This window comes from Carettochelys insculpta, chromosome 12, assembly GCF_033958435.1.
Source record: "Carettochelys insculpta isolate YL-2023 chromosome 12, ASM3395843v1, whole genome shotgun sequence".
In the NCBI taxonomy this organism is placed as follows: domain Eukaryota; kingdom Metazoa; phylum Chordata; order Testudines; family Carettochelyidae; genus Carettochelys; species Carettochelys insculpta.
Window position 1 is genome coordinate 40,459,511 of NC_134148.1, and position 24,198 is coordinate 40,483,708.

Genomic DNA, 24,198 nt, shown 5'->3' on the forward strand with positions numbered 1-24,198 from the left:
TATCAAGGAAAATAAATATATAAAATGATCTGAACACCCATCAAAGATATTTTAGCTGGACAATATTTTGTTCTGGCATTTTAATTTTTGAAACATCACACCTCATAAATATTTTCACCAATACTGCACAGTTTTGGTTTTTGAAAATTAAAATCTATTTAACCTCCAAAACTTCAGCACACCACTCACACACACTTCAACTTATGGGATGGCTGCATTTCCACTTAAATACATTTAGCAAAGGTGACCAGATGCTTTGCATTTTTAATGCCTTGCTCTGCATCCCAACAAAATTCCCACTTTTGGCTGCCTTTGCAGATGACTAATCTTGAAACCCTGCCCAGCTGCCCTGGCAAAGATGAGGCATAGCACAGTTCAAAAACAGACCATCTGTGCAAGAGAAGTTGGTAGAGGAAGTTCTTTGCCAGAAAAAGGCCCTGCCATTTCTTGGTCACTACACTTTCTAGCTATCCAACAAACTGAAATATTCTCAGTCCACTTGATCTGCCTTTCCACCTATTCCAAATGTCTTCTTATCTTATGTGAAACCCTGTTTACCTTAGCCATGAAAGCTTCTGCTTAGGTCCAACACTTTAGTATAGTGTCTGATTTTTATCTCGCATTCGTTCTTTGTAATTACATGTCATAATTGCTCCCTCTTGGCTACGTCAACCAAACTTCATATTGGGGAAAAAAACCACAAAACAATTCATTTATGCCAACCCTGAATAATTAGTTCTGCCCAGTTCCATACCAGCAGTAATCTATTGTCTGTGCAGCCATGTGCCAGCCACCCACATTCAGAAATACTCCATTCACTCCCAGGGCTGACGGAGTCTAAGGGCAAAATTCTACTTGCATAGTTCCCCACTCTCCAGTGAGAGCCACGTATGCATAGCTGGGGCGGAATCTGGTCACAAGCCAGTCACTCCTATGAGCTTTGTGTCTGGAGAAGATTCTGGCCCTACTGCATCTATAGCACAACCCACAGGCTGCTCGGTGGTGGAGCAATAATATTTGCTCAGTGGGGAAGAAAGGGTTTGAGGGGAAGAGAAAAGGCGGCTGGGATTCTGCTAAACCTTCCTTACAGCCCCTATTCTCTAGCATCTGAAAGAACTATTGTAACTCGATTCATCTGGCATGCATATGAATGACAAATACACTTCAGAGGCAATAAATTAGCAATTTCAAGGCTTTACATCCCCTCGTGGACTAATTGCCAGAGATTATAGTACATTATGAGAAAGCAATGATACTAATGTCTAAATATGCTTCAGTGACTATAACGCTCTCCTCAATAACCATGCTGCTTAAATGTCAGGGCAAGAAGGCTCTTTATTAGGAGATTAAATATTATTTTGAAGCCAGATAAAAGGAATTTAGTATGCTCCATCTTTGCAGTAATGCCGTCTGGAAGCAATATAATATTGCAATGTATAGTTTTACTAATAGGAAGAGTAAAGGGTCCCAAATATTTGTATGCTGTAAATCTGGGTATTCCTGGTAAAGAGATCTTTATTTTATGGTTGATGTTAGCATGCTCTGTTCCATCTATCTTATGCTGGCTTCACAGTGGCTGAATTCACTCCTGATTTATGCCTATGCTAATGAGTGGAGAATTAGGATCCATGGTTATACTTTTAAAATGCTTAAGCCAATTAGGGTCCCCGTAACTAATGGCTCCCCATAGGAGTTAGATACTTACCTTCCCTAGGCACTTTTGAAACTCCCACCCCATGTAGCTAAAAGCACATACTTCACTGAGACAACCACTAAAAGGCAGACAGGGACACAAGTCCTCAAGCTAACTCTGAACCTGAAGTAGGGGACACAGGTGGCTTAAACCTTCACTGTACTCCACCAGTTCTGGGGACACCAGCTGGGGATCATCAGAAGAAAAGACCATGAGACCTATATCCATGAGTCAAAATGCCTCTTTTATTTTCTGCAGGCACCCTGTGTTAAATACCCACTTATTTTTGTCTCTCTCTCACCATATATCCTGGAGCACAGGTGCATTTCCCCGTCACACTACCACAATCTGCACCATTCTGGCAAAGGCAGGGCAGCTGGCAGCCTTCCCCATAATAGCCAGGCGGACAGGTGTCGTTGCAATAAAGTCCAGCTGAGCCAGCTTTGCAGGTACATTCTCCAGAGAGCGGATGGCAGCTAATGAAGAAAGACAGGCATTATGGAGAGGTACAGATGAATAAGCAAGCCTTAGCAATAACACCTTAAAGTAGACAATTCCAAGTAAAATATTGGTCAGTTCCATTATCAATCCCAAAAAGCTACAATTTGCGCAGGGCAGCTGCAAAAGGCAGGAAATGTCTGGCTGAAAGTGGCACAACACCAACCTGTCATGCTATGCATGGGCATGCTGAAACCTGCAAAGAGCCAATGATTTCACACACCATAGTGTTTGCTCTTTTTTCCCCATTTAAATCAATGTGGGGTTTGGCACTGACATCCATGGGAGCAGGACTGGACCTCACAAACATTAGTATTTAAGCACAATATGGTCTTTTTAGGATGGGCTGGGACCAGCACCAATTTGAAGGTAGCACTAAACTAAAGTGATGAGAGAGGAAGAGGACTCTGAACAGAATCCCTTCCAAGCCTTCTGGCAAGGAGGTCAGTGACTGCAAGACAGAGCCTTTCAGAAAGGGCAGCTAAAATAGAAAGAAGGATTTCTTCTACTATTCTTGAAAGTAAAAGCGAGAGAGAGAAAGAGCGAGAACATTCTTAGAATCTTCTTCCTGCTTCCTACCAATCCAAGGTTCTAGTTACTGTTCATAGTTAATTGTTGGCATATTTCAACTGATTGGGTTTCTTCATAGTGATACCATTAATATCCTCTGCGTTCCATTTAAAGGTAAGCTCATACAGCAAAGCTAGTGAGCATATTTTATGCACTCGTTGGTAGACGAGATTAGTCACATATTGTTGTGAATAAGAATCACCACATTTTGTGACTGTCATATGTTTCATCATAAATAGCATTTTACTGACTAATTAAAACAATTCATCAGCCTAATGAACCACCAGCCATGAAATTCTTCAGACAAAGCATCCTTGAAATGATGGTTCCTCACGCAGCACCTCTTAACATTTAGATAAAAATAATAAAAGCTCATTTTTTCTCTTGGTGCACCTATTTAATCATTAGCTAATGGGAGCAGAAAGCCAAACACTAAAGAAATATTTCTGGAGTGTATTTTTTTGTTTCTTCGGTTTTGTTTCTACTGCACGTATCAGAGGGCTTCACCAGTGCAGCATCTGTTGTCTAAATTAAATCTTTCAAAAATAATATATGATCATGGCACTTTGAATCAGTCTATGACAACTCAATTGAAAATACTATACCCATTAAGCATTTCTGCTTCAAGGCTGGCTCTTTTATCAAATAGGACAGCTTTTTTGCATGGGATACAGGCTGTTTATTAAAGACAAAATTCATCCTAACACCTACAACAAAGCTAGAGTAAATTCGCACTGGGAAGGGAATTGCAAAAGAGTAGGGAGAATAAAATCCACCCCCAGGTTCACTAGCAGTTGTGTGGCAGCTCTGTCACCCCTCCATGGAGCTGATTCCACTTTCAAAATGGAGAAGGCCAATGATCTTGCATGTGCCTGACAGAATCTTGTGGCCCCTAAATTCACTTAAACAGCCCTATGGAGCTAGGGTGTTTTTAATCCCAAAGTCCAAGAATATCAGAGCAATTAGATTACTTTTCTTCTCAGCCCCAGCGTTCATATTCCTTCGGATTCATGGTATATTTGGCATGTTCTATTAAAGAGTGCAGCTACCAGAGAACTGGGAAAATCTTCTAAATAAAACTCTGAGCTTTATGGTATCTTTTTTATATTCTGTGGATGTAGAAACAGTAGGTGAACATCCCATTGAGAGTACACTGAAACACAATATTAATCTTTGATAGCTGGGTTGAATTGATGGAAATCCTCACTCCTGGACTTAGATTGGCTCTATGCTATAAGTCAGAAAACTTGACTTCTTCCCTGTCACTGACTCACAACAAGACCTTGGTCAAGTCATTTACCCACTCAGCAACTCAGTTTTTCCACCTGTAAAATGGGATAATGATGCCCTTTCAGATGCATAATTGACAGCACTATATAAGTACTGAGATAGTATTACTGAATCTCTGTTGCCTGGGAACTATACCACTGCATTCTAGCATTAGAAGATAATAATAATCTTATCAGCATCAATAATCTAAACAAAACCCTTTATCACGACAGCTGAGATAGATCATTAGGAACCTCCTTTTACATTTCTTTCTTTGCATTAGCTTTCTATAAAAATCTAGACAGTGTTTAAACAACCGTATTATATATTAGTGAATTTAGTTCACACCTACAGTAAATCAAGGTGATACCGTTTTGGACTTTACACACTGGACTGTAAAAGCTTTAAATAAGGCACAGGAAATTCCATTAACGAATCAGATAAATATGCATAATTCCTCCCTCCCCCTTTTGAACATATATACTCCAAGCCCCTCTGTCTGTGTTAGGCTCTGACAGCCTGATGGATAACATGTAAAAGAAATTTCTCCCTGAAATTAAGAAATACAGACAGTTCCATGGGCTGAAAGGGAACAGAGGACACGTGGACAAATCAGAGAAGGGGATCTCAGTAACATCCAGGCTGGGGCAGGCACTACTTCTAGGCAGTAACTCCCTGGTGGGAAAGGCAAGTATTCTGTGACTCTGTGCTCGCATGCACACGCACACACGATTGGGCTGCAAAGGTATCTAGCGATCTGGGCAAATAGCCTGACATTTTAAAGGAGCCCACAGCTCCAGCCACCACCACTGCTGCTACTTCGGCAGAGGCAGCAGCATGACCTCTCGGCTCTCTTTGAACTGCTGCAGCAGTGCCGCGCTGCACGGCTCCGAGGAAGGGGGAAAACAGAACTGTAGTCTGGGAGGTACTAAGGACGGCCCCTCCACCATTGGGCCCACCCCTTCCAGGGTCACAGAGCTGCCCCCCACCTTGCACTAGGGCTCGTGGTGGCGGTCAGCCCTGTTGCTGATTCTATAAAAACAATGAAGCTGATCTTGTATTTCAGACTGGTTCCTCCTCTTTGCACCCCCAGAAAGTTACGGTTTTAAGGTAACTAACAGAACTGAATGGGACCAAACAATTGATGGAACAAGAAGCAGGCCTCTCTCATCCATCCTATCTTGTGGTTAATAATACTACTTCCAGTTGTTAAGTTCTCAAAGCAAACTAGACACCAGCTTTTAATGAAATTTTTGGAAAGCAGGTGGCTGTCAGAAACCAACTCACTGTGAAAGCCAGCGGCCCCAGGAGAGATAAAATCTGGGTAAGAAATGCACTATGCGGGATCAGGTAAAAAATCTGCACAAAGAGTGGTTCAGGATACAGGATGTCTTTGGAGAAGGTCATTTCCTATCAACTCAGATACTCTTTGGCTCAGAAATCGACAGGATTCTGTAGAGTTCATCGAAAAGTGATAGACTGAAATACCATGAGTGAATGAAAGAACACTCACAGAGCTACAGCCTGCTGATACCTCTTTGTTCCACAACAGTGGTGATAAGATGCAGGAAAAAAGACAGATTTTATCAATGGAGAGACTAGACTCATTTATTAAAGAGAGCAAGATATCATCTTGAGCACATGCTGCTGCAAGCAAAGCTGATGGGGCAGAGATGGAAGGAAGGTATAGGAAGCACTGCCTGGGCAGCAACCAAGAGCTCAGCTGCAGAAAGTAAGTACAGGCTGAACCTCTCTACTGCTCCTCGGGACGAGTGACGACAGAGAATTTGCCAGATCACAAGAGATCAATATTGTCTAGTAGTATTACCAATGCCTTCACCGCTTACTGGAGTCTTAGAAGACATTTAGATGTAAATTAGAGCTAAATGACAGCACAGAACACTGAGAGCCAGGACTGGTGGCTGAAAACATTTTTTTAGTACAGCGAGAAACTTGGTCACACCCATGATATGTGGACTTCTGGCTAACTAAAATGATGCTGGACCCCGGATGTTGCCAGACCCGAGAGTGCCAGACCAGAGAGTGCTGAACTAAAAAGGTTCAACCTGCATTACAGGGGATGAAAGCTGAGTGCTTGGTCTTTCTGAAAACATGTGCTCTTACCCCTCTCGGCACATGGATCATCCTGGCCAGTCTCCACTCAAGGCGGCTTCTGCCAGCCAGCCTCCCTGGAAAGGCCCTTCTTTCGAGTCCCTCTGGGTGTGTTCATCATTGGGACAGTGCTGACTTACTATGTTTACTGGGGTTACTATGAATAAGTCTGGTAAGCATAATTTTGATATGGCTTGGTATGTCTGAATTGGCTAGAGGATTAGAGGAGCAGGATTTCTTAGCATTAAATAGATGGCGTGGAAATTTACTGCAAGTGCTAAAATCATATCTGCATGGGTTCACAAAGGCTCTAGCAGCATGTGTGTTTCAACACTGCATTCTGGAGTATGTCAGCTCAGGACCAGCTCACCAGATAAAGAAAATGTAAAAAATGGGCCATCGGCAGGCTTGCCACAGGCTGACCCACTTCAAAATGATGTTTTTACATGGCATCACGCTGAGTGCTCATCTAAGAGACTGATGAGTGGAAAAATGTTGAGTGAGCTTTGGTCTGTGTCTGTTTAAAGCCCATCCCTTCCAAATAACAGAGAAAATCCGTAATGAAATGTCCACAGGGCATACTTCTTGGACATGTAGCTCCTTTCAGAGCAGAGGGTATAAATGTTAAGACTGTCATGTTAGTTACCTAGTTCTCCGACTAACGCCTCAAGACATCTGTGACGCAGTTCTGTGTGACTTTGATAGGTCATGCACATGGAAGGGAACAGGAGAGAAGAAAAGAAGTCTCTCTCTAGAATGGATAGCTATGCGTGCTTTGATTGCCAATCAGGGTACTGTGTGAGGCCAACACAGTTACTGAGGTTTATGCTTGGGGAATTAGGTTTCTTAGGAAGATGTGTATTATGTAACCATTACTGCTTGTGTAATTCGTTATCAAATACACTCATCCCCTGTTAAATGAGTACTTTACTCATAGTAGTCGCTAAAGTGAGGGACACACATACCTACCTTTGTTCACTAGATGAGTGAGCTCCACCCCCGGCTAATATGAGCCTTACCCCACTCCCCGCAGACCCAAACTGCTGCAGCCTGAACCACCCGCCCTCCCTACAGACCCAACCCACCACAGACTTAACTCCCCCACCTGCAACACAGACCCAACCCACCGCAGCCTGAACCACCCGCCCACCCCACACACCCAACTCACTGCAGCCTTAACCCCCGACTGCCCCATGGATCCAACCTGCCACCATATTTTAACCTCCCTACCGCTCATGGCCCCAAACTGTCCCCAGCCTTTAATCCTCCCCAATCCCCTGCAAACCCAAGGTTCACTTATCTTTCAAAAGCAGCACCACCTGCTGCCACTCCTTCGCTGAGTTATGAGCACTTGGAACGAATCAGAGACTTTTATGTGTATTTCAATAGGAATTTAGTGTCCCTCTTACATGTTTTCACCTACAAGCAGAAATTTGGGAACCAATTGTGCTCGTATAGCGAGGGATGAGTGTAAATTACAATGCATTAAGCATATTGTTTTCTGAATTTTCACTGGTGTCGGTAACAATCTGCCCAAACATGGGCCATTAAAGATATGTTTGAAAACTTATCTTTCTTACACTCCTGGCTGGGTCCTCCATCTTCTTCCCAAGTGAGACGGCCCTGAGGGCAACAGCTGGTGGCTCAGCCAATAGCATTCAAGCGGATCTGCAACTTTGCCAGCTATTCTACCTCACTACTACACTCAGTCCTCTGAATAAGGATATGGCCTTCAACCAGTGTATAACTCTGAGCTAGCTACACACTCCTAGAACTCTGTTCACTGCAGTGGCTTCCATTGTGTTACATAAAATACTTGAAAGCTCTGTGAGCCCAGTCTTATGAGGTGCAGAGGCTTGGGGAACATGCCTGTAACTGTTGCTGTGCTCAGAATGATGAAGTTATTACGTAGCTCATAGTTGCTAAAGTAAACGTGCACAATTTCAGCATCGCAAAGTCTTAACACTCACAGTTGAGCTATTCCACATGAACAATCACCCGACTGTTTCCCAGACGGATACAGTCAATCTTAAACACTGCAGCAGATTTGCCTAAAGTATTTTTGCATGTGTGCAAGAATCAAGTTGTGCCACCTGCGTGCATACTTAAGGAGTAAGTATTCACATTTTAGCAGGCGGCAAGACTGCAACGGCGGTCTGTCAGCAGCAGCAGGCAGGCGTCCACCAGTCTGGTTTAAAGTTGAAGAATGTTCGTTATCAAGGACATCAATTGTTTCTCTGGGAAATCTAAAAAACCCTGGGCTGGCTGTGAATGTTTAAGAGTAAAGGGATGAAAAAATCAAGATCATAAGAACAGGAGGGAGAGCAAAAATACAGTATAACCTTTTTGTTTAGCAGTCCAAGCCCCTATGTTATCCTGTTCTACTGTTGCCCCCTAGAAAGGTGTCAATGCACAATGGTGTTAGTCTGGCAGATCAAGAGGTCTGTTCTGAGCACTTTCTGTGAGGTGTTCAGTAACTCCCACTGAAATCTATTGAGAGTGACGGGCATTTGGCATCTTCAGGAATACAGTGATCAGAACCTTGCAGGATTGGGTCAAAAGAAGCAAAAAGGAATAAAACATGAAGGCCTGACCTTTACAGTTAGGTTTATTCCATTTCAGGGACCATTCCCCGACAATTATTTTCTTGAATATTTTACCCACGCACATACTAAATGAAGAGCAAAAATAGGTATGTATGAGAAGGGGAGACAAGTCTATTTTGACTATGTTGACTTCGTTAGAGTGCTGGAGAGTGACTAAGGGATATTGATTTAGATCTATTTATACATCTGCCTCAAATGTTTTCAACAAGGTAATTTGCCAGGAGACATACGATGTAGCAAATTAGGTTTCATTTTGCAAGCGTGTTTGGAGTGCACAGACTCAACAAGAAATGTCATGTTGTAAACCAAGTCTGAGAAATGGAGGTTAGTAAAATATCTCTGTTCTTTGAAATTCTAGCAGTTTTTTAAGATAAAAAATACAAAATATTTTTACTGAAAACTTAAAAATGCAGGGATCGGCATCATGGTGTTTATCTGTCCAATCATTGCAGTTTTTGTCCTTTTGATATTCTCTATGATAAAGGGGTACGCACATCCATAGAAGAGTCTCATATGACAGCCTTTAATTTTGCAAGTAAGCTGGATTTACCTGAGTAAGGGTTACAGCAGTGGTCAGCAACCCCCAGCATGGGTGCCGAGAGTGGCACGTGAGCCAATTTTTCATCGGCACACAAGGCAGGAACTCAGCCTCGCCCCTCCTCCCCCATGCAACCAGGAGCTTGCTCAAAGCCATGCTGCCTGTGGATTAACAAAAGACCAGCTAATGCAACCAACCACCTCAGTGGTAAAGATCTGCGTCTTAATTCATTTATTAATGAAGCTGTTGTAAGTAGGACTATTAGTGACTTTAAAAAGTATCACAGCCCTCGGTCCATACATAGAGGCCAAAAGGTCAAATTCTGGCACTCCATCTTGGAAAGGTTGTTGACTGTGGATTACAGGATTGGGATGTAGATCAGAATGTTCAGGACTTCGGTGGGAAACCTCATCTTCTTAAAGTTAAGTCCACACTTAAATATGTAATTCACAGGGGTTGGACTGGACCTTAAGGAAAATGTCCAGGAAAAAGGGGTGGAGTCAAATACAGATTTTCTCCTGATTTCTTACCTATATCTACTACTTCCTCTTCTCATAGAAAGTATAATGTACATACCTGAGAGTGTTGGCAGTAGCACAAGGACATTTCTTGTGGCATTTTAGGCCATAAAACCCTTCTGGACAAATTCTTTCTTGGCAGTGGATCCCTTTAAAACCCAGGTCGCACATACATGCTCCATTTACGTGATAACACTTTGCACCATTTTGACAGTCACATTTTTGAGTGCACTGAAAGCCATATGTCCCAATAGGACATTCCTCTTGACACCTGGAAAAAAATATGTGAGATCTGATAAAAGCCAAGTGCTAACTTAAGGCTAGTCTGTTTATGACTTTTCCAAAGGAATATTTTGGCTGATATATTAGGCATAAAATCATAACTCATTCATTTAAGTAATGTACTAAACAAATGAAATCACTGAGGTGATGTGTTATCTTGAGCATGTAAATTAATGCTAACTTGAAGTGTATTTAATCTTTGTCCAATTAAATTTCACAGTATTTACGCTAGCGTTAAGAAAGTTACTGGAATCACTTCCTCAATAATTACATTCAAAAAGCATGAACAATTTGATACACAATTAGCTACTTTCTTGAAAGAAAGTCATCTATATTTGCTTTCTTGTAATTTTATAAGCACCACACACTTCCTTAAATGTGTGCCATACACTCTGAATATTAATCAAGACTGAAAAATAAGCATGATTAATTAAGCAATGTGAAGAAAAATGTGCTACACCAAAGAATGATTTTATTTTCCTTTTATGCTGCTTTTTGCACCTGATTTACCCCGACAGCAAATCTGAACACTTGTCTTGTAGCATACATACCATCTACAGTACAGGACAAACCTCTCTAGTCTGGCACTGTCTGGTCTTGCAACATCCATGGTCTGGCATGATTTTAGTTAGCCAGATGACCACTTACTATGAGTGTGGCCATCTTTCCTGTGTTCCCAGAAAGTTTGTTTCCACCTACCAGTCCTGGCTCTCAGTGTTCTGTGCTCTTATTTAGCAGTAATTTACCCCAGTAAGCAGTAGAAATGGTGGTAATGCTGCTAGACAGTACCAACCTCCTGTGGTTTGGCAAATTCTCTGGTTTGGCACAGGTCAGGTTCCAAGGGTGCCAGACTAGAGTGGTTTAACCTGTAGTTTGAGTATAAAACCATCTTTTTATTTATTATTTTGTGGTCACTAGCACATAATCTCAGGCAGACAGATTTTGCCCTCAATGTAGATTTCTCCCTTGAATTACCAACATTTGTAATACCTGAAACATACAAAAACAGAACCCCATGTACATACATATACAGATTGGTTTTAATTGCATCTTTCCTGCAATGTTTCTAATATGGCCCTACTAAACACTTTATGGAACGTTGGGGCAATATGTTCAGAAAAACCTGTTTCAACTGTGCTGTGCAGACCCATCCAAGAGATCACAACATCTCCTAGTTAAAAAAAAAACAATAAAAATCCTAGAAAATGGAACTGTTTCTGTGCCTGGTGCAACTTGATGATTTCCAAATTTTCCAAGGTTTTAGTCCTTCAGTTTATATGATAGATCATGAAGCACAGCAATGCTGCATTCATTTAAAAAAATAAACCAAATTCCCTTATCTCATGGATGCCAGATATAGGAAATAGCCTATCAGCATTAATTTAATCCCAAACATTGATTAAAATATGTACTGTAAATTCAGTGGAGAGAGAAGAGTGTTAAATGTCTTTTTGCAGATCATTGCACAGCTGGCACATGAGAGCTAATACGTAAAATATTAAGGCACAATGCAAGCCTGGCAAATTGAAATGAATACACACAGTATAAAAGCAGAGAAATCACTGTTGCTACCTCAGATGAAGATGTTTTACTAAAAATAAACATAGTAAAAAAGCCTGGTCAGTGATTTAATTGCACATGGCTGTATTTGTATTGTTCAAGATCAGACCTGGGATCCAAAATGAGAGGAACACATGGAGAAAATGGCAGTGTATGAGTTCTAAGAGTCACCCTGAGTTAACTATTGGATTCTACCTTTGCTGTCCTTAGTGTAGAGTAAAAGCCAACAAGGAATAATAGGAATAGGATGGAAACACTTAAACCAAATGAAATACAATCGACGGATTAAAGATGTCTTACGTTTCCATTGCTACATGCAGCTCTACCAGTGAGCAGGAGACTACTGTACTCAACAAGATGAATGCACAGTCGATGGTGCACTGTATCATTCTATATTTATAGAAGATGAAACATTACATAGAAGGGAAAAAAGCATCTGGAAATGAAATATTGACGACCTAATCCATTTACATAATTAGCCATTTTCTACTAACAATTTAACCAACTTATTTATTTGGAGATCAAGCAGCTACTGCTAATGAATTTTATACGAAGAATACTAATAACGATTCCTCTGGAACACAAGGATAATCACAGCTGGAATTAACTTTCTACTGAAACATCCTTCCTTAGCAACATATCAATCTAACATGTCCATAACACCATTAACAACCAGATACATAGCTCAATTAAATTACAAAATGAGCTGCTAAGCCCTAGTTGTGTTTCTTGTTTAATTTACATTGCTTTCTGCCTATCTGGGGAAACTCGCATTATAATACCTACTGAACTTTAATATGTTCTACAATTATTTGGGCTGGGATTATATGGCTGTCACCTGTAGAATTAATGGAAGCAATTTCACAAAATATTAACCAGAGACAGCCTGTTTAACAGAAGAAAATATTACAAGCATCTTCATTGTTTTCCAATACCAGTTTTACAAATAGTTCTTATAGAAGAATAATGCCTCTGTTTTCTTTATAATGATCACATTTTTGTACAATAGACAAAAGCTATATGCTATCTGAAATATACTTAAAGTTAGGGAGATCACTGTTTTTCATGGCTATGAAGTATTTATACAAACAAAGCCACAAGAGACTAGGTTGGCTTATTCTATCATAACAAATGTAGTATTTATGCCATTAATATTCAATCTTATCAGCTCAATGGTAAGATAGATAACCCAGCTAAAATGCTAACTTCACTTTTTTGTTGTTGTTATCAGCCATAGAATTTTCATACATTTATTTCCAGCATCCAGTTGTGCTTTTGCTATATTATTACATTCACATTATTTCCAATACAGACATTTACATAATCTCTTTAGTTCAGCACAAAGTTATCTGGGACAATCAATGATACTTGCCAATTTGCATAAGTAGGTAGTTTAGTCCTACTTCCCAGAAAGCTGGGAATTAACAAAAAGCGGCAATTACACTTCTACAGACCTTTGTGTCTATGTTAAGTACACAAATCTTTATTTAACTATATGCTATTATCAGTCTTACAAGAAGCTAAATTGTATATGGCTATTTACAGACAATTAAAAAGGGTCTTTGGCAGATAATCAAGATCTAGTAAAATGAGTCTAGTATTAACAGAAATATTCTCCTGATTTTTTTTTAAAAAAGTCAAAGAAAATAGCATGTTTTTTTGAAACAACTTTATCATATAAGACCCCAGAAAGCAAAACTGATTACAGCCCTAAAATGAAATTGACAAGTTTGTCTCATTGGCTGAGCTGAGTGAAATGTACAGCACTAATAGTTAAAGTAGTATAAGTTTGTTAAATCTTCAGTTTACTCCTGCTGCCATTAAAGTCAATGGGAGATTTACCATTAACTAGCTGTAGTTAACAACAGGTAAAAGAAGAGTAACTGTCTTGAGAAAAAAAACAATGAAGTCAATCAAAAAATTCTTCAGTGGCTTCAGTGGGAGCAAAATTTTATCCACTGATAAGATAATTCTTTGGACTTCCCACAAACTTTCTGGGATTCATCTAAACCAGAGTCTCTTGAACAGGGGAGGGAGGTTGAGAATTTCCAAGCTGCTCCCAGCCCCTCTTGCTCTAGAGGAGCTGAGTGTGAAAGTCTGTGCTTAGTAGCCTTGAAAACAGCAGAATCGCCTTTCTTCTTATTCTTCTCCTATTCTCTACTGTTCTTTGGGATACCCTCACTTCTCTTGACTCCCCTTCTACTGTCCTTTATGTCTATTTTGCACCTCACAACCCCAATCCAGCAAACTTTGTACACACATGCACAGTTCCATCAGGACATACTTGCTTAGATGCTTGGGCGGGATTATGGCCCATTGTCACACTTCTCTATCACCTTTGCTAGCCCATTTTCCACTGTTATGCCTGACAGTTGGGCCGTCTTGTTTCCTCTCCTCTTCTGAGAGCCCATCTCCTTCCAGGGGCCACATCCTTGTCATTTCTCCAAACATGCTGCCAATTTCCCTTTACCCCATGAGGCCTACACTTTTTCTTCCCACTCTCCACCCCTTTATTTCTCACCCTCTTATGCCAACCCCCTGGATTGGAACCACTCCCTTTGCTGACCCATTCCCATTTATGGCTGGAGGCTATAGTGGTTTACCCACTCTTGTCCAGCCCTTTCTCGTCTCGCAACATCCATAGTCCGGCATGATTTTAGTTAGTCAGATGACAGCTTACAGGTGTGGCCAAGTTTCCCGTGGTCCCATAAAGTTTGTTTCCAGCCACCAGTCCTGGTTCTCAGTGTTCTGTGCTGTTATTCAGCTGTAATTCACCCCCAAATGCCTTCTAAGAGTCCAGGAAGCTGTGGAAGTGTTGGTAATGCTGCTAGACAATACTGACCTCCTGTGGTCCAGCAAATCCTCTTGTCTGGCACCAGTCAGGTCCCAAGGGTGCCGGACTAGAGAGGTTCAATCTGTATTGGCAACTAAGTGAAAGAGCTGGCCTAGCTGTAGGCTGCTGGTCTAGCACTGCTGATTCTCCTACAAGCCCTGGGCTTGCAACTAACAAACTAGGGGACCCACAGCCATTGGGTGCACAGGTCCAAAAGCCAGTCCTTTGTAGCTAAGGCTCAGGAAGTGAAAAAGCCTCTGATTAAAGGCACAATCACCATCGCAGTCATTCAGTGCTGACAATCTCTTTTCCTTGGAAAGCAATCTCCATAATTAAAAGAAAGTTAATGCTAAGATTAGCCATGACATTTGAAGGCTCCCCTAAACTAAAGAGGGTGTTGACTTGGTGCCACAGAGGTCCAAACTACTAGCTTTGTACAGGGTGCTGCTGAAATAACTGGGGGTTATCCTTAACATGCCGATCCCAGGATGACTTCTATTTCCGCATGCTTTACGTAGCTGCAGCTGCTATTTGACACATTTCTCAAAGCTCGTACTGCTGTCAGTGTCATGAAGACACCTGATTTCAGCAGAAGTTGCACCACTGCAACACAGCAAAATGATTTTCCAAATTTAAGTATCACGGTTAGGGTTGGTTTGCTTGTGTCCTTTGAATGGCTGATAGTTGTATGAGTGAAGATGAAAGGAAACAAGACATGTCAACAAATTCTCAACTTCATCAGAGTTTGGGAACTTTATAACTTTATGCACTAAGGCAGCACCTATCAACTTTTCCAGACCCCTGTACCTCTTTCAGGCATCTGACTTGTGTTGCATACACACAAGTTATACCTCACTTAAAAACTGCTTACTTAAAGAATTAGAAACAGAAATACAAAAGTGCAACAGCAGTCTAGTACTGACAAATTGCTGATGTTCTCATTGGCATCATATAATTATAAAAAATTAACTAAAATATAAAGAATGTACTGACATTTCAGTGTATAGTAGACAGAGCAGGATAAATTCACTCTCTATGGTTTGGTCTACACTAGGAAAATAAGTCAATTTCAGATACACAATTCTAGCTATGGCAATTGTATAGCTAGAATCGACTTATCTGAAATCGACTTACCTGGCCATCCTCATTGAGGAAGGTTGAGGGGAGAGTTTCTCAAGTCGACCACCCTTACTCCTTGGTATCGCAAGAAGTACGGGGTCAACTGCCAGCCCCTGATAGGTTGATTTTGCGCATCCCTGCCAGGCATGTGAAATTGAATCTCTGAAGATCGACCGTGTGTGTAGATCCTCCGAGTAATGTAGACATGTTCTATATGAAATATTAGTCTTGTACTGACTTCATTAGTGCTTTTTATGTAGCGTTATAATACTAGACAGTTATTGTGATGAGCTGATGTACAGGTATCCCTGGTCGTGAACCGCTCCACTAGGGGTAAAATTCAGTAGGTTATCACTTAAAATGGACTTAAGTGATGTGCAGACCCTCTGAATGTACTTCAACTGAGTCACTAAATATAATACAACTTTGTAAAACAATACCATTTTATCTAATCAAATAAAGGCTACCTCCCCCAGTTTATAAATTTTGAGGATTTATCAATTTTGCTGGCTTCAGAGACTGCAGCAGCCCAGACAGGAAGGAAGGAATGTATTAAACTGCTGCACTGGTTACTCCTGAGGATATTAATTTGTATAAATACAGTTAATTTACATACCTTGTTAACATGAAATGCTTTCTATTAAATTTGTCTCTGTAAACAACTAAATTTAATTTAATCCATTAAATTTTTTAACAATACTCACAACAATAAAAAGAAAACGAACCATAAGTGGTGAGCGCTGCCAGTGAAAAGTACTGTAGTAACAAAGACATATAAAGTCTGTAACACTCTTGGAAGAGGCACCAAACTGCAGCAAGAGAAATGTAACAGGCTGTTGTCCAAAATGCAAGGTGGTCGAAGATTCATATTGACAAGCAATGTGTTTTATTACCTCTCTCCCATATATCCAGCAGTACAAAGGCATTTTCCTGTCACATGATCACACTGTCCTCCATTGTGGCAGGGACAATCCTGGCTGCAATTAATTCCAAATGTTCCAGAAGGACATGGCTGTGCACATACAAAGCCCTAGGGAGGTGCAGAAAGAGCTGTGTTTCAGTGAGGAGTTGCAACATTCTGAGCTTTTATTTGTACATTTTTTTGTCCGGCTTGCTACATCTTGATCTAAATGTGCTGGCAGTGTTTCTTGTGGAGGTCGTTTAAGATAAGTTTAAGGCAAGCCCAAAAATTCTGTTACCTAAATTAACTCCTGTCTTCCACCCCGCCATGGACAATTGTCTCCCAGGTGATGACAGGTCACTGACTTCTCTCCAGGAGCCTCCTCCAAGAATGGGAGCAGGTGTAGCAGGAAGAAAGGAGAATATGTTTTCTGCACCCCTCACTGGCAGAGATGGGAGGGCTTCAAGAGCATGAGGACATTTGGCTTCAGCCTGTCTTATCTTTCAGCCCCAGGAAGTTTCATCACTCCTGCCCCTCTTTTGCTCCCATCCACTGGCCCTTCACATCCTTTGAAGCAAAGCTGTGAGACAGCAGACATCTCCTGTCTTCTTCTCTAACCCAGGGGCACTACACTGGCTGAAAACCATCAGGGGAGCAGAGAGCTGAAGACATGAGGCAGAGAGGCCACCTGACTACATAGGCACATGACTACTGCAAGTGCCTCATGGCTAGGAGAAGACACTCAGAGCTGGCCCAGCTAGGACCGGCTGATGGGCAGGGCCCAAGGTGGCACACTGACAGCAGGGCCTGGCCAGTGGGCGGTATGCTATAGTCAGTTTGAGCACAGGGCTCTGAAGACACTGCAGTAAAACTCCTGTTCTGTCCCTTCTGCCATGTGAGGTCAGAACACGGGGGCCTGCTGACATGACTGTGACATCAATTTGTGGGGTGCAGCACCTCTGTCTGCTCTCTGCATGGACACACCAAGATCCATATCTATATAAGTGGATTCCCCACTGATGTTCATCTGCATGCTTACAGAGCCACTCCCCAACTTTCTTCTCTGCTGCTTCCAACCTTGCCCCTTGGAGGAGACCATGCTGCTGAATCAACCTGCATGAGCAATGGGTATTTAAGGAGCTCTCCCTTAACTATGTACTGCATTTTCTGGTGATTTTCAAGATTCACCCACTTCCTGTGACCCTGGGACATGTAGCCCTAGAACAGCACATACTCAGAGTAGCTCATGTTTTGGGATAATATAGCTGCTAAACTCTCTAACGTGTCATGTGCCCATTGAGATTTCCTGAGGCTCACAACTTCGCCAAAATGAATGGTGTTTTGCAGGGATGATTAAAAAGAATATCCAAAATTCCAGGGTAATGCCCCTACCAAATTTACATCCCTTGCTGCAGAGCAGAGAGGCACTAGAGCTCCTCAGCTAAAACACTGTAAGACTTAAATACGTGCAAAACAAGAGATTTTCACTTAACCTCAGCTGGAGGCATACACCTGGCATGCAAAATTCCAGCCCAAACCACTGACATCTGAAATAAAAAAGCCTGCCTGCAGTACTTTAAAGATTGACAAAATAACTTATTAGGCGATGAGCGTTCGTGGGGCAGATCCACTTCTTCAGATCTGGAGATAGTGCGGTACACAGCTACCTCTCTGTTACCATTAAAGTTTGACACAGTTGTAAGTGATTGAGGCAGGATCTTACAATGGGAAACCTTAATTATTGGAGTCACTACCTGAACCACTTTTAATATACAATATTTGATGGAAAACAGCAGGGATTTTCCTTTAACTTTTTTTTTTTTGGTCTCTGTAAAGTCTCAGTTTCCCCAATCAACCACCAGGGTACTGAGTTCTGAACAAACTACATATTAAATAAATCTTACACAAAAATGAAAAATGGAGCATCACCAATGAGGATATGAATGATTACAGCTCCTCTCCTGGGGCCCAATGTCAACAGCGTAGGAAGTTCTGTAATAGCAACGACCCTGCAAGAGAAAAGCTGCCCACCTTTCTAAACATAAAACATTTGCCTTAAGCCCTTCTCAGCCTGGTGAGAGGTGGCTCCCTGGCTATAAAACAGAGATTTTGGCCTCAGTTCAGGAGCAGTTGGAGTCCACTGTAACAAACGTCTTTCTGGGCCTGAGTAATAAGCAAGGACATTTATTTGGAAATGCAGGTATTTATTTATGCAGCTAAATTCATCTTCACTTCATGTCTCAAAAAGAACAGGATTTCCATCAGCAAGCAATGAGAAAATAACAATCTGAGATCTATCCCCTGGAGTCAAATGAATGTCTAGGCATAACTTTCCACATTAACGTATACTAAGAAAATATAAGATGTCCCTCTATGGAAAATAATTGACAAACCAAAGTTTCTTATGGTTTACGCATCTAATCAGCAAAGTTTATTTTTCAAGACTGCAAACTCTCCGGCTTCTGCTTTTAATAGAATTTTTCAGCATTATTACTATTCTGCAGTAGAGAATAAGTCTTCCCAGCTCTTCATTTATTTTGTTTTACACAAACCACCACAACCAAATGAAACCTGCATACAGCTGAGATGGAGGCTAAAGCGCCCACCGATCAACACCCACATCCACAGGACTGAAAAATGCCCAATACATTATAGCATTAGAAGCTACTCTTTCAGTGCAATACTTCATACAATAGGCTGCATGCTGTTCTGGTGAAAAAATATATAGGAAAACAAACACTCAACAGCAAACACTGCATTATTGTAACTCACTGCACTTTTGTCAGATTCCCGCTTCAGAGGAGATGGACAGCAGGGAGTTGGGAGGGTGCGAGATGAAACAGCCTCTGAGGGAGGCAGATGCAAGAAGAAGCCATGGGCTACCTCCCTAGACCACTTTTACCCATTCAACTTGGTGCCTACTATCCCAGGTACCTCTATTCTCAAGGCAGAGAGGATGCCATTAATAACTCCCATGTCTGCACCACAAAAAGCGACAGAAAGTGAAGAGGGGAAGTAGTGGCAAGGTCCGAGGCAGTATAAAATATGAATAAATTTACACTCATATAAATCCAGGAAGAAATCTCTCTCTCACACTTGCAGTGTGTTTCCACTACTCACTCACTCTCCCTCTGAAATATTACCCTATGTAAGTAAACTTGTTAAAGAAAAGCTACCACTCATATTAAAATAAAATGAACACAATTTAGCAGCCCCATATCTCCTGTTCACTCATTGCCCACCTGTGTCTGGCTATACAAACCACAGCACGTGCCAGGAGTTAAAAATCCAGCAAGAAAAAGAAATTAGTTACTCTTTCTCTAGGCGTTGGATTTTCAGCCTTTCATAAAGTCCCTGGAGAGTCCCTTTAAATTTATAACCCCAACATTTACAAGCTGAATGCTTCTGCTTATAATTTCAGTTTTTTCCTCCAGAATACTTGATCTCTCCCCTCAATTTTTAGTGATGCTCAGTTCAAACACATCCTTTGTTAACTCCAGGTTTGTCTCTTGAGACTGAGTAGCCAAGAGCACAGTTTTCAGGAAAATCCCTCTGGGCCACTGAGTACCGCATAGAAAATTCTAAGCTACACATTGCACAGCACAAACGGGACAGGATGAATGGCTGCATCTTCTCTGAAATATCAGTGCTGTTGTGTTTGTCTTTGGGGTCCACCTTGCAATGTAAAAACTTCTACAACTTTCCAATTTTTCTCCACCGTCTTATTTTCCTTACTGACTTTTCCACCCTGCAAGAAAAAGTCTCCTGCCCAGACAGCAGATACGTAGAAGTGTGGTAAGACAAGTTAGAAACCCTTGTACTTTGAATATAAATACTAGGGGAGCTCTGGTGGCAGAAAAAAAATAACTAGGTAAAGTAATGATGCTTGTTCCCTTTTCCTAATCAACTCTGAGTGGAACCGCGGCATGGCAGAACCACCTGCCACCCTGAGAAAAACAACGGGGTTGGCTGCTTTCTCGGTTAGCTACCCACTCTTCAGGGAGGAACAATCCTTTGCTCACACACTGAATGCCAAATCAGGGTGACTTCCCTGGTTTTAACACTGCTCCTTGTTTCTGGACCAGCTTCGTGCCACCGCTGTGTGTTACCACTCACTTTGGCTAGGAGTGTGTTATGGGAGAGAGTTCTTACCATAGGTAGAAAAGCCTGTGGAGGGTTGGGTTGCTCATGCCTTTCTATCCCCCCGTGATGGCTTTCACCCTGCCACCAGAATGATGGGGCAAATACCTTAGCTAGAGCAAACACTATGATCAAAATGTCTTTGAGAAGCTGATTTGCCTCACTCGCAACCTAAGTTGATTGGCTAGATAACATGTGGCCTTTTAAAACTCTTTGGGGCTAAAAGCCTTGTGGCGAAAGCTGGCCCAGTCCCACTGAAATCAAGGAAGGTGCGTCGGCAATGGCTTTCCACTCAGTCTGTTGGCAGATTCCCATGACTGGGAGAGGGAGTGAAAATAACCTCTTGAATCTAATCCATCCCTGGTTTAACTCCTCTGACTTCAGCAGAGCTGCATCACAGACATACAGGCCACTCACTTGGATCCAAATACAAGTTCTAGTCTCCGCAAGCTCGTGACTGCTGATAAAGAAAAGCCTGCTAAGGGTTGCAGTGCTTGTCATAGCATCTTGGTGCATCTAGAAAATTAAGGAAGCGACATTTGGATGTCTTTCTGGGCACCGGAAGATGCTCATTTGTGCATTAGAGTATGGAGCTGAGCACTCTGCTCTACAGCAGCATGCCATACACACGGTCTGCTGCACTGTATTCTTTCCTCCTGCCACACACATAATGCTATTTTAAGAAGCTCAAGGAATACAAAGTCCTCTTGTGCTCCATCACTTTCCAGGTGGAATTAGGTCCTCATCAAATTGCAATGTGTGCTGATCTTTATAGCATATCACGTATTAGAAAAATTACAGGCATTGTTTTCCATTCTATCCCAACAGGACTGCCAAGACACTAATTGCTACTCCTGGCAAAGGGCCAGGAAACTGAGCACAGCTGAATAGTGTGCAGGCCTGGGAGATTTGACAAATCCGGAGAGAGTTAATTATTCTATTATTGATAAAGTTAAGGATTTTCAAAATGTTTGGCTGTGCTTCCTCAACACACACAACGAAAACTGAGGATAATTTGCTCTCTTGGGGCCAACTGTTTCACATACGCAAAAGTCCTGTTAAAATCATTGGGGATTACGCCTAAGTAAGAAAGGTATCACTGACCCTATCTTTGTGGCTCCCACAATGCTGTGTCTCTTCTCTCCGCAGCATGGCCTGTCAGGACCATGGCTAGTGCTCTCACCTCCTCTGTTTCGAACACAGCTCGGCACTTCTGACGCTGCTGGGCATTTGCTCAGCGTTCCGCACGAGGAGACTGCTACCTCCCGGAGAAGACCCAAAGAGAAATTGGAATGCAGAGGGGCCCGATTCTTTCCTGCCCACAGGGGAGCTTTTGGGACTGAGAATGTGCTAGAACGTTCTCTGCAGGGTGTAGCATACCCCTTCTATCACTGGCTTAGCTCCTATCACTGGCCCACTGCTGCTTTTCACCTCCATTTGGGAGAGACAACCTTCTGCCTACTCCTTACCCTTCTCTGCTGCTCTCACATCCAACTGCTCAGGAAGTAGCACAGGCCACGCAGGCCCTGAACTCCCCTCCATAATGATTGCTGTGATGTGGCGGGGGGGTGATATGTGGGGGGAGACTTATTTCTTCTCACAGCTCAGTGGAGGTACAACAGGGCTAGTCAGTCTCTTACGTATTTATTACATCACAGCAGCTCCTGCACTGAGTGCGGTACGTGCACATCATGAAAAGACAGTCCCCACTGCAATGCATTCAGAGTAAGAGCCTACAACAGACAGAGGGTGGATACAGCGAGCAGATGGAGGGAGCCCCAAGTAGCAACACAGGTAAGTAAATTAGAACGTACATACCATCCATCCAGCAGGACAGGAGCACTCTCCAGTGATATGGTGACAAACTCCCCCATTCTGGCATGGGCAGCGCAATTCACACTGAGCTCCATGACTGCCTGGAGGACAGTGCTCTTCACAGCTAGGTAGGAGGCAAGCCGGGTTGGGGAACAAAACACAAGTGACCACTTTAAAAGCAAGCCAACAAGAGACTGGCCAATCCACACTTCAGAGCATCATGTGAGTGCAAGTGAGTTTCATTCAGCAATAAAAGTCAACTAAAACCAAGACTTTCAACCTTTATGTTCCTACAGATGCCGTGTTTGTGTTCTGAGGAGGCAGTCCTGCAACCCTCGCTTCCGTGTGACCTCTCTATTTATGTCTGAAATCCCGTCAGCCTCGGTCGAACGGCTGCCGCGAGTGAAGTCGACTCCTGTGGGTCAGGGCTGTACGATCAAGCCCTTAAAGTTTAATTTCATGATAGTGGTTTTCAAGTACCTAAATGACTGTTACAAGGAGAAGGAGGAGGGTGAAAAGTTGTTCTCCTTTGCCTCTGAGGATAGGACAAGGAGCAATGGGCTTAAACTGCAGCAAGGAAGGCTTAGGTTGGACATTAGGAAAATCTTCCTAACTGTCAGGGTGGTTAAACACTGGAATAAATTGCCTGGGGAGGCTGTGAAATCTCCATCATTGGAGATATTTAAGAGCAGGTTAGATAAACATCTATCAGAGATAGTCTAGAGAGTGCTTGGTCCTGCCATGAGAGCAGGGGACTGGATTCGATGACCTCTTCGTGTCCCTTCCGTTTCTAGTGTTCTGTGAGTGTATGATACAGCAATAAAACAAGCAGAAAACAAAATAAAATGGCAGGATGAAAAGCGTGGAACACGTTAAGCATTTTACTGTTCCAAAATTATCACAAAACATGAAAAGAAATTCCCCTTGCCCAGAGGGTGGGCACAAGGCCACCTGAGCTCTGATATTCTCACCCAATGCCCTCTGAAGTCAATGCAAGGACTGCATTGTTTTCATGATACTTCAGTGACTCAAACAGGCTTTGTTCTAGCTCTCTGCACCTGGGTGCTATTCACTACATTTGGCTGCTTCTTTCTCATATTCCCTATTTTAACAGATTAGGCTCTTCAGAAGCAAACAACTGACTGTTTCTCTAAATAGAGATGCTCATGCCATATATTAGTTGCTGATCCTGCAAACACATTATTGCTGTAAGTGGAGGCATTGGTGTCAATGGGAGTACTTAACAGCAATCCCAACCTTTGGTAATAAGTGTCTGAAAGATGGAGTTCCTAATGTTGCGAGGAAATCAGGTAGACAGTAAAATATTTAAAGGTACATAGCGTACTGGTATAAGTCAATAGGGTTTTTGTTTTCTATCCAGGCATAAGTGGTTTTTCCTGCATGCTGGCCAACAAGCAAAGGTAGCCTACCAAAAAAAAAAAATGGAGAGACAAGGTGGATAAGTAATACCATTTACTGGACCAACTGCTGTTAGTGAGAGAGACCAGCTTCTGAACGACAAGGAGCTCTTCTTCAGGTCTGTATCACTGTCATTGCAACTGAAATACAGATTGCACCTCCTAAAACAAGCACTCTCTGGTCTGGCAGAATCCCTCATCCGGCAGCAGGGCCAGGACGAGAGTCGGTGTCCCTTGGCAGCCATGTGCAGGGCCAGAGCCGGTGTACCCTAGAAACTCTGCACGGAGCTGGAGCGCCAGCATCCCCTGGGCAGCTGCACAGGGCC

At 42.3% G+C, this 24,198-nt stretch overlaps 1 protein-coding gene across 6 annotated transcripts in view; it reads right to left on the minus strand.

Moving 5' to 3' along the window:
- Positions 1-24,198, minus strand: part of MEGF11 (multiple EGF like domains 11) — a 442,774-nt gene that overhangs the window by 115,408 nt on the left and 303,168 nt on the right. For all 6 annotated transcript variants that reach the window (XM_075006971.1, XM_075006969.1, XM_075006966.1 and 3 more), the window contains 4 exons: positions 22,458-22,578; positions 16,492-16,628; positions 9,863-10,075; positions 1,995-2,169 (listed from right to left, as the gene is read on the minus strand). In XM_075006971.1, the coding sequence (XP_074863072.1) occupies positions 1,995-2,169; positions 9,863-10,075; positions 16,492-16,628; positions 22,458-22,578 (646 nt within the window). The remainder of the gene's footprint in view (positions 1-1,994; positions 2,170-9,862; positions 10,076-16,491; positions 16,629-22,457; positions 22,579-24,198) is intronic.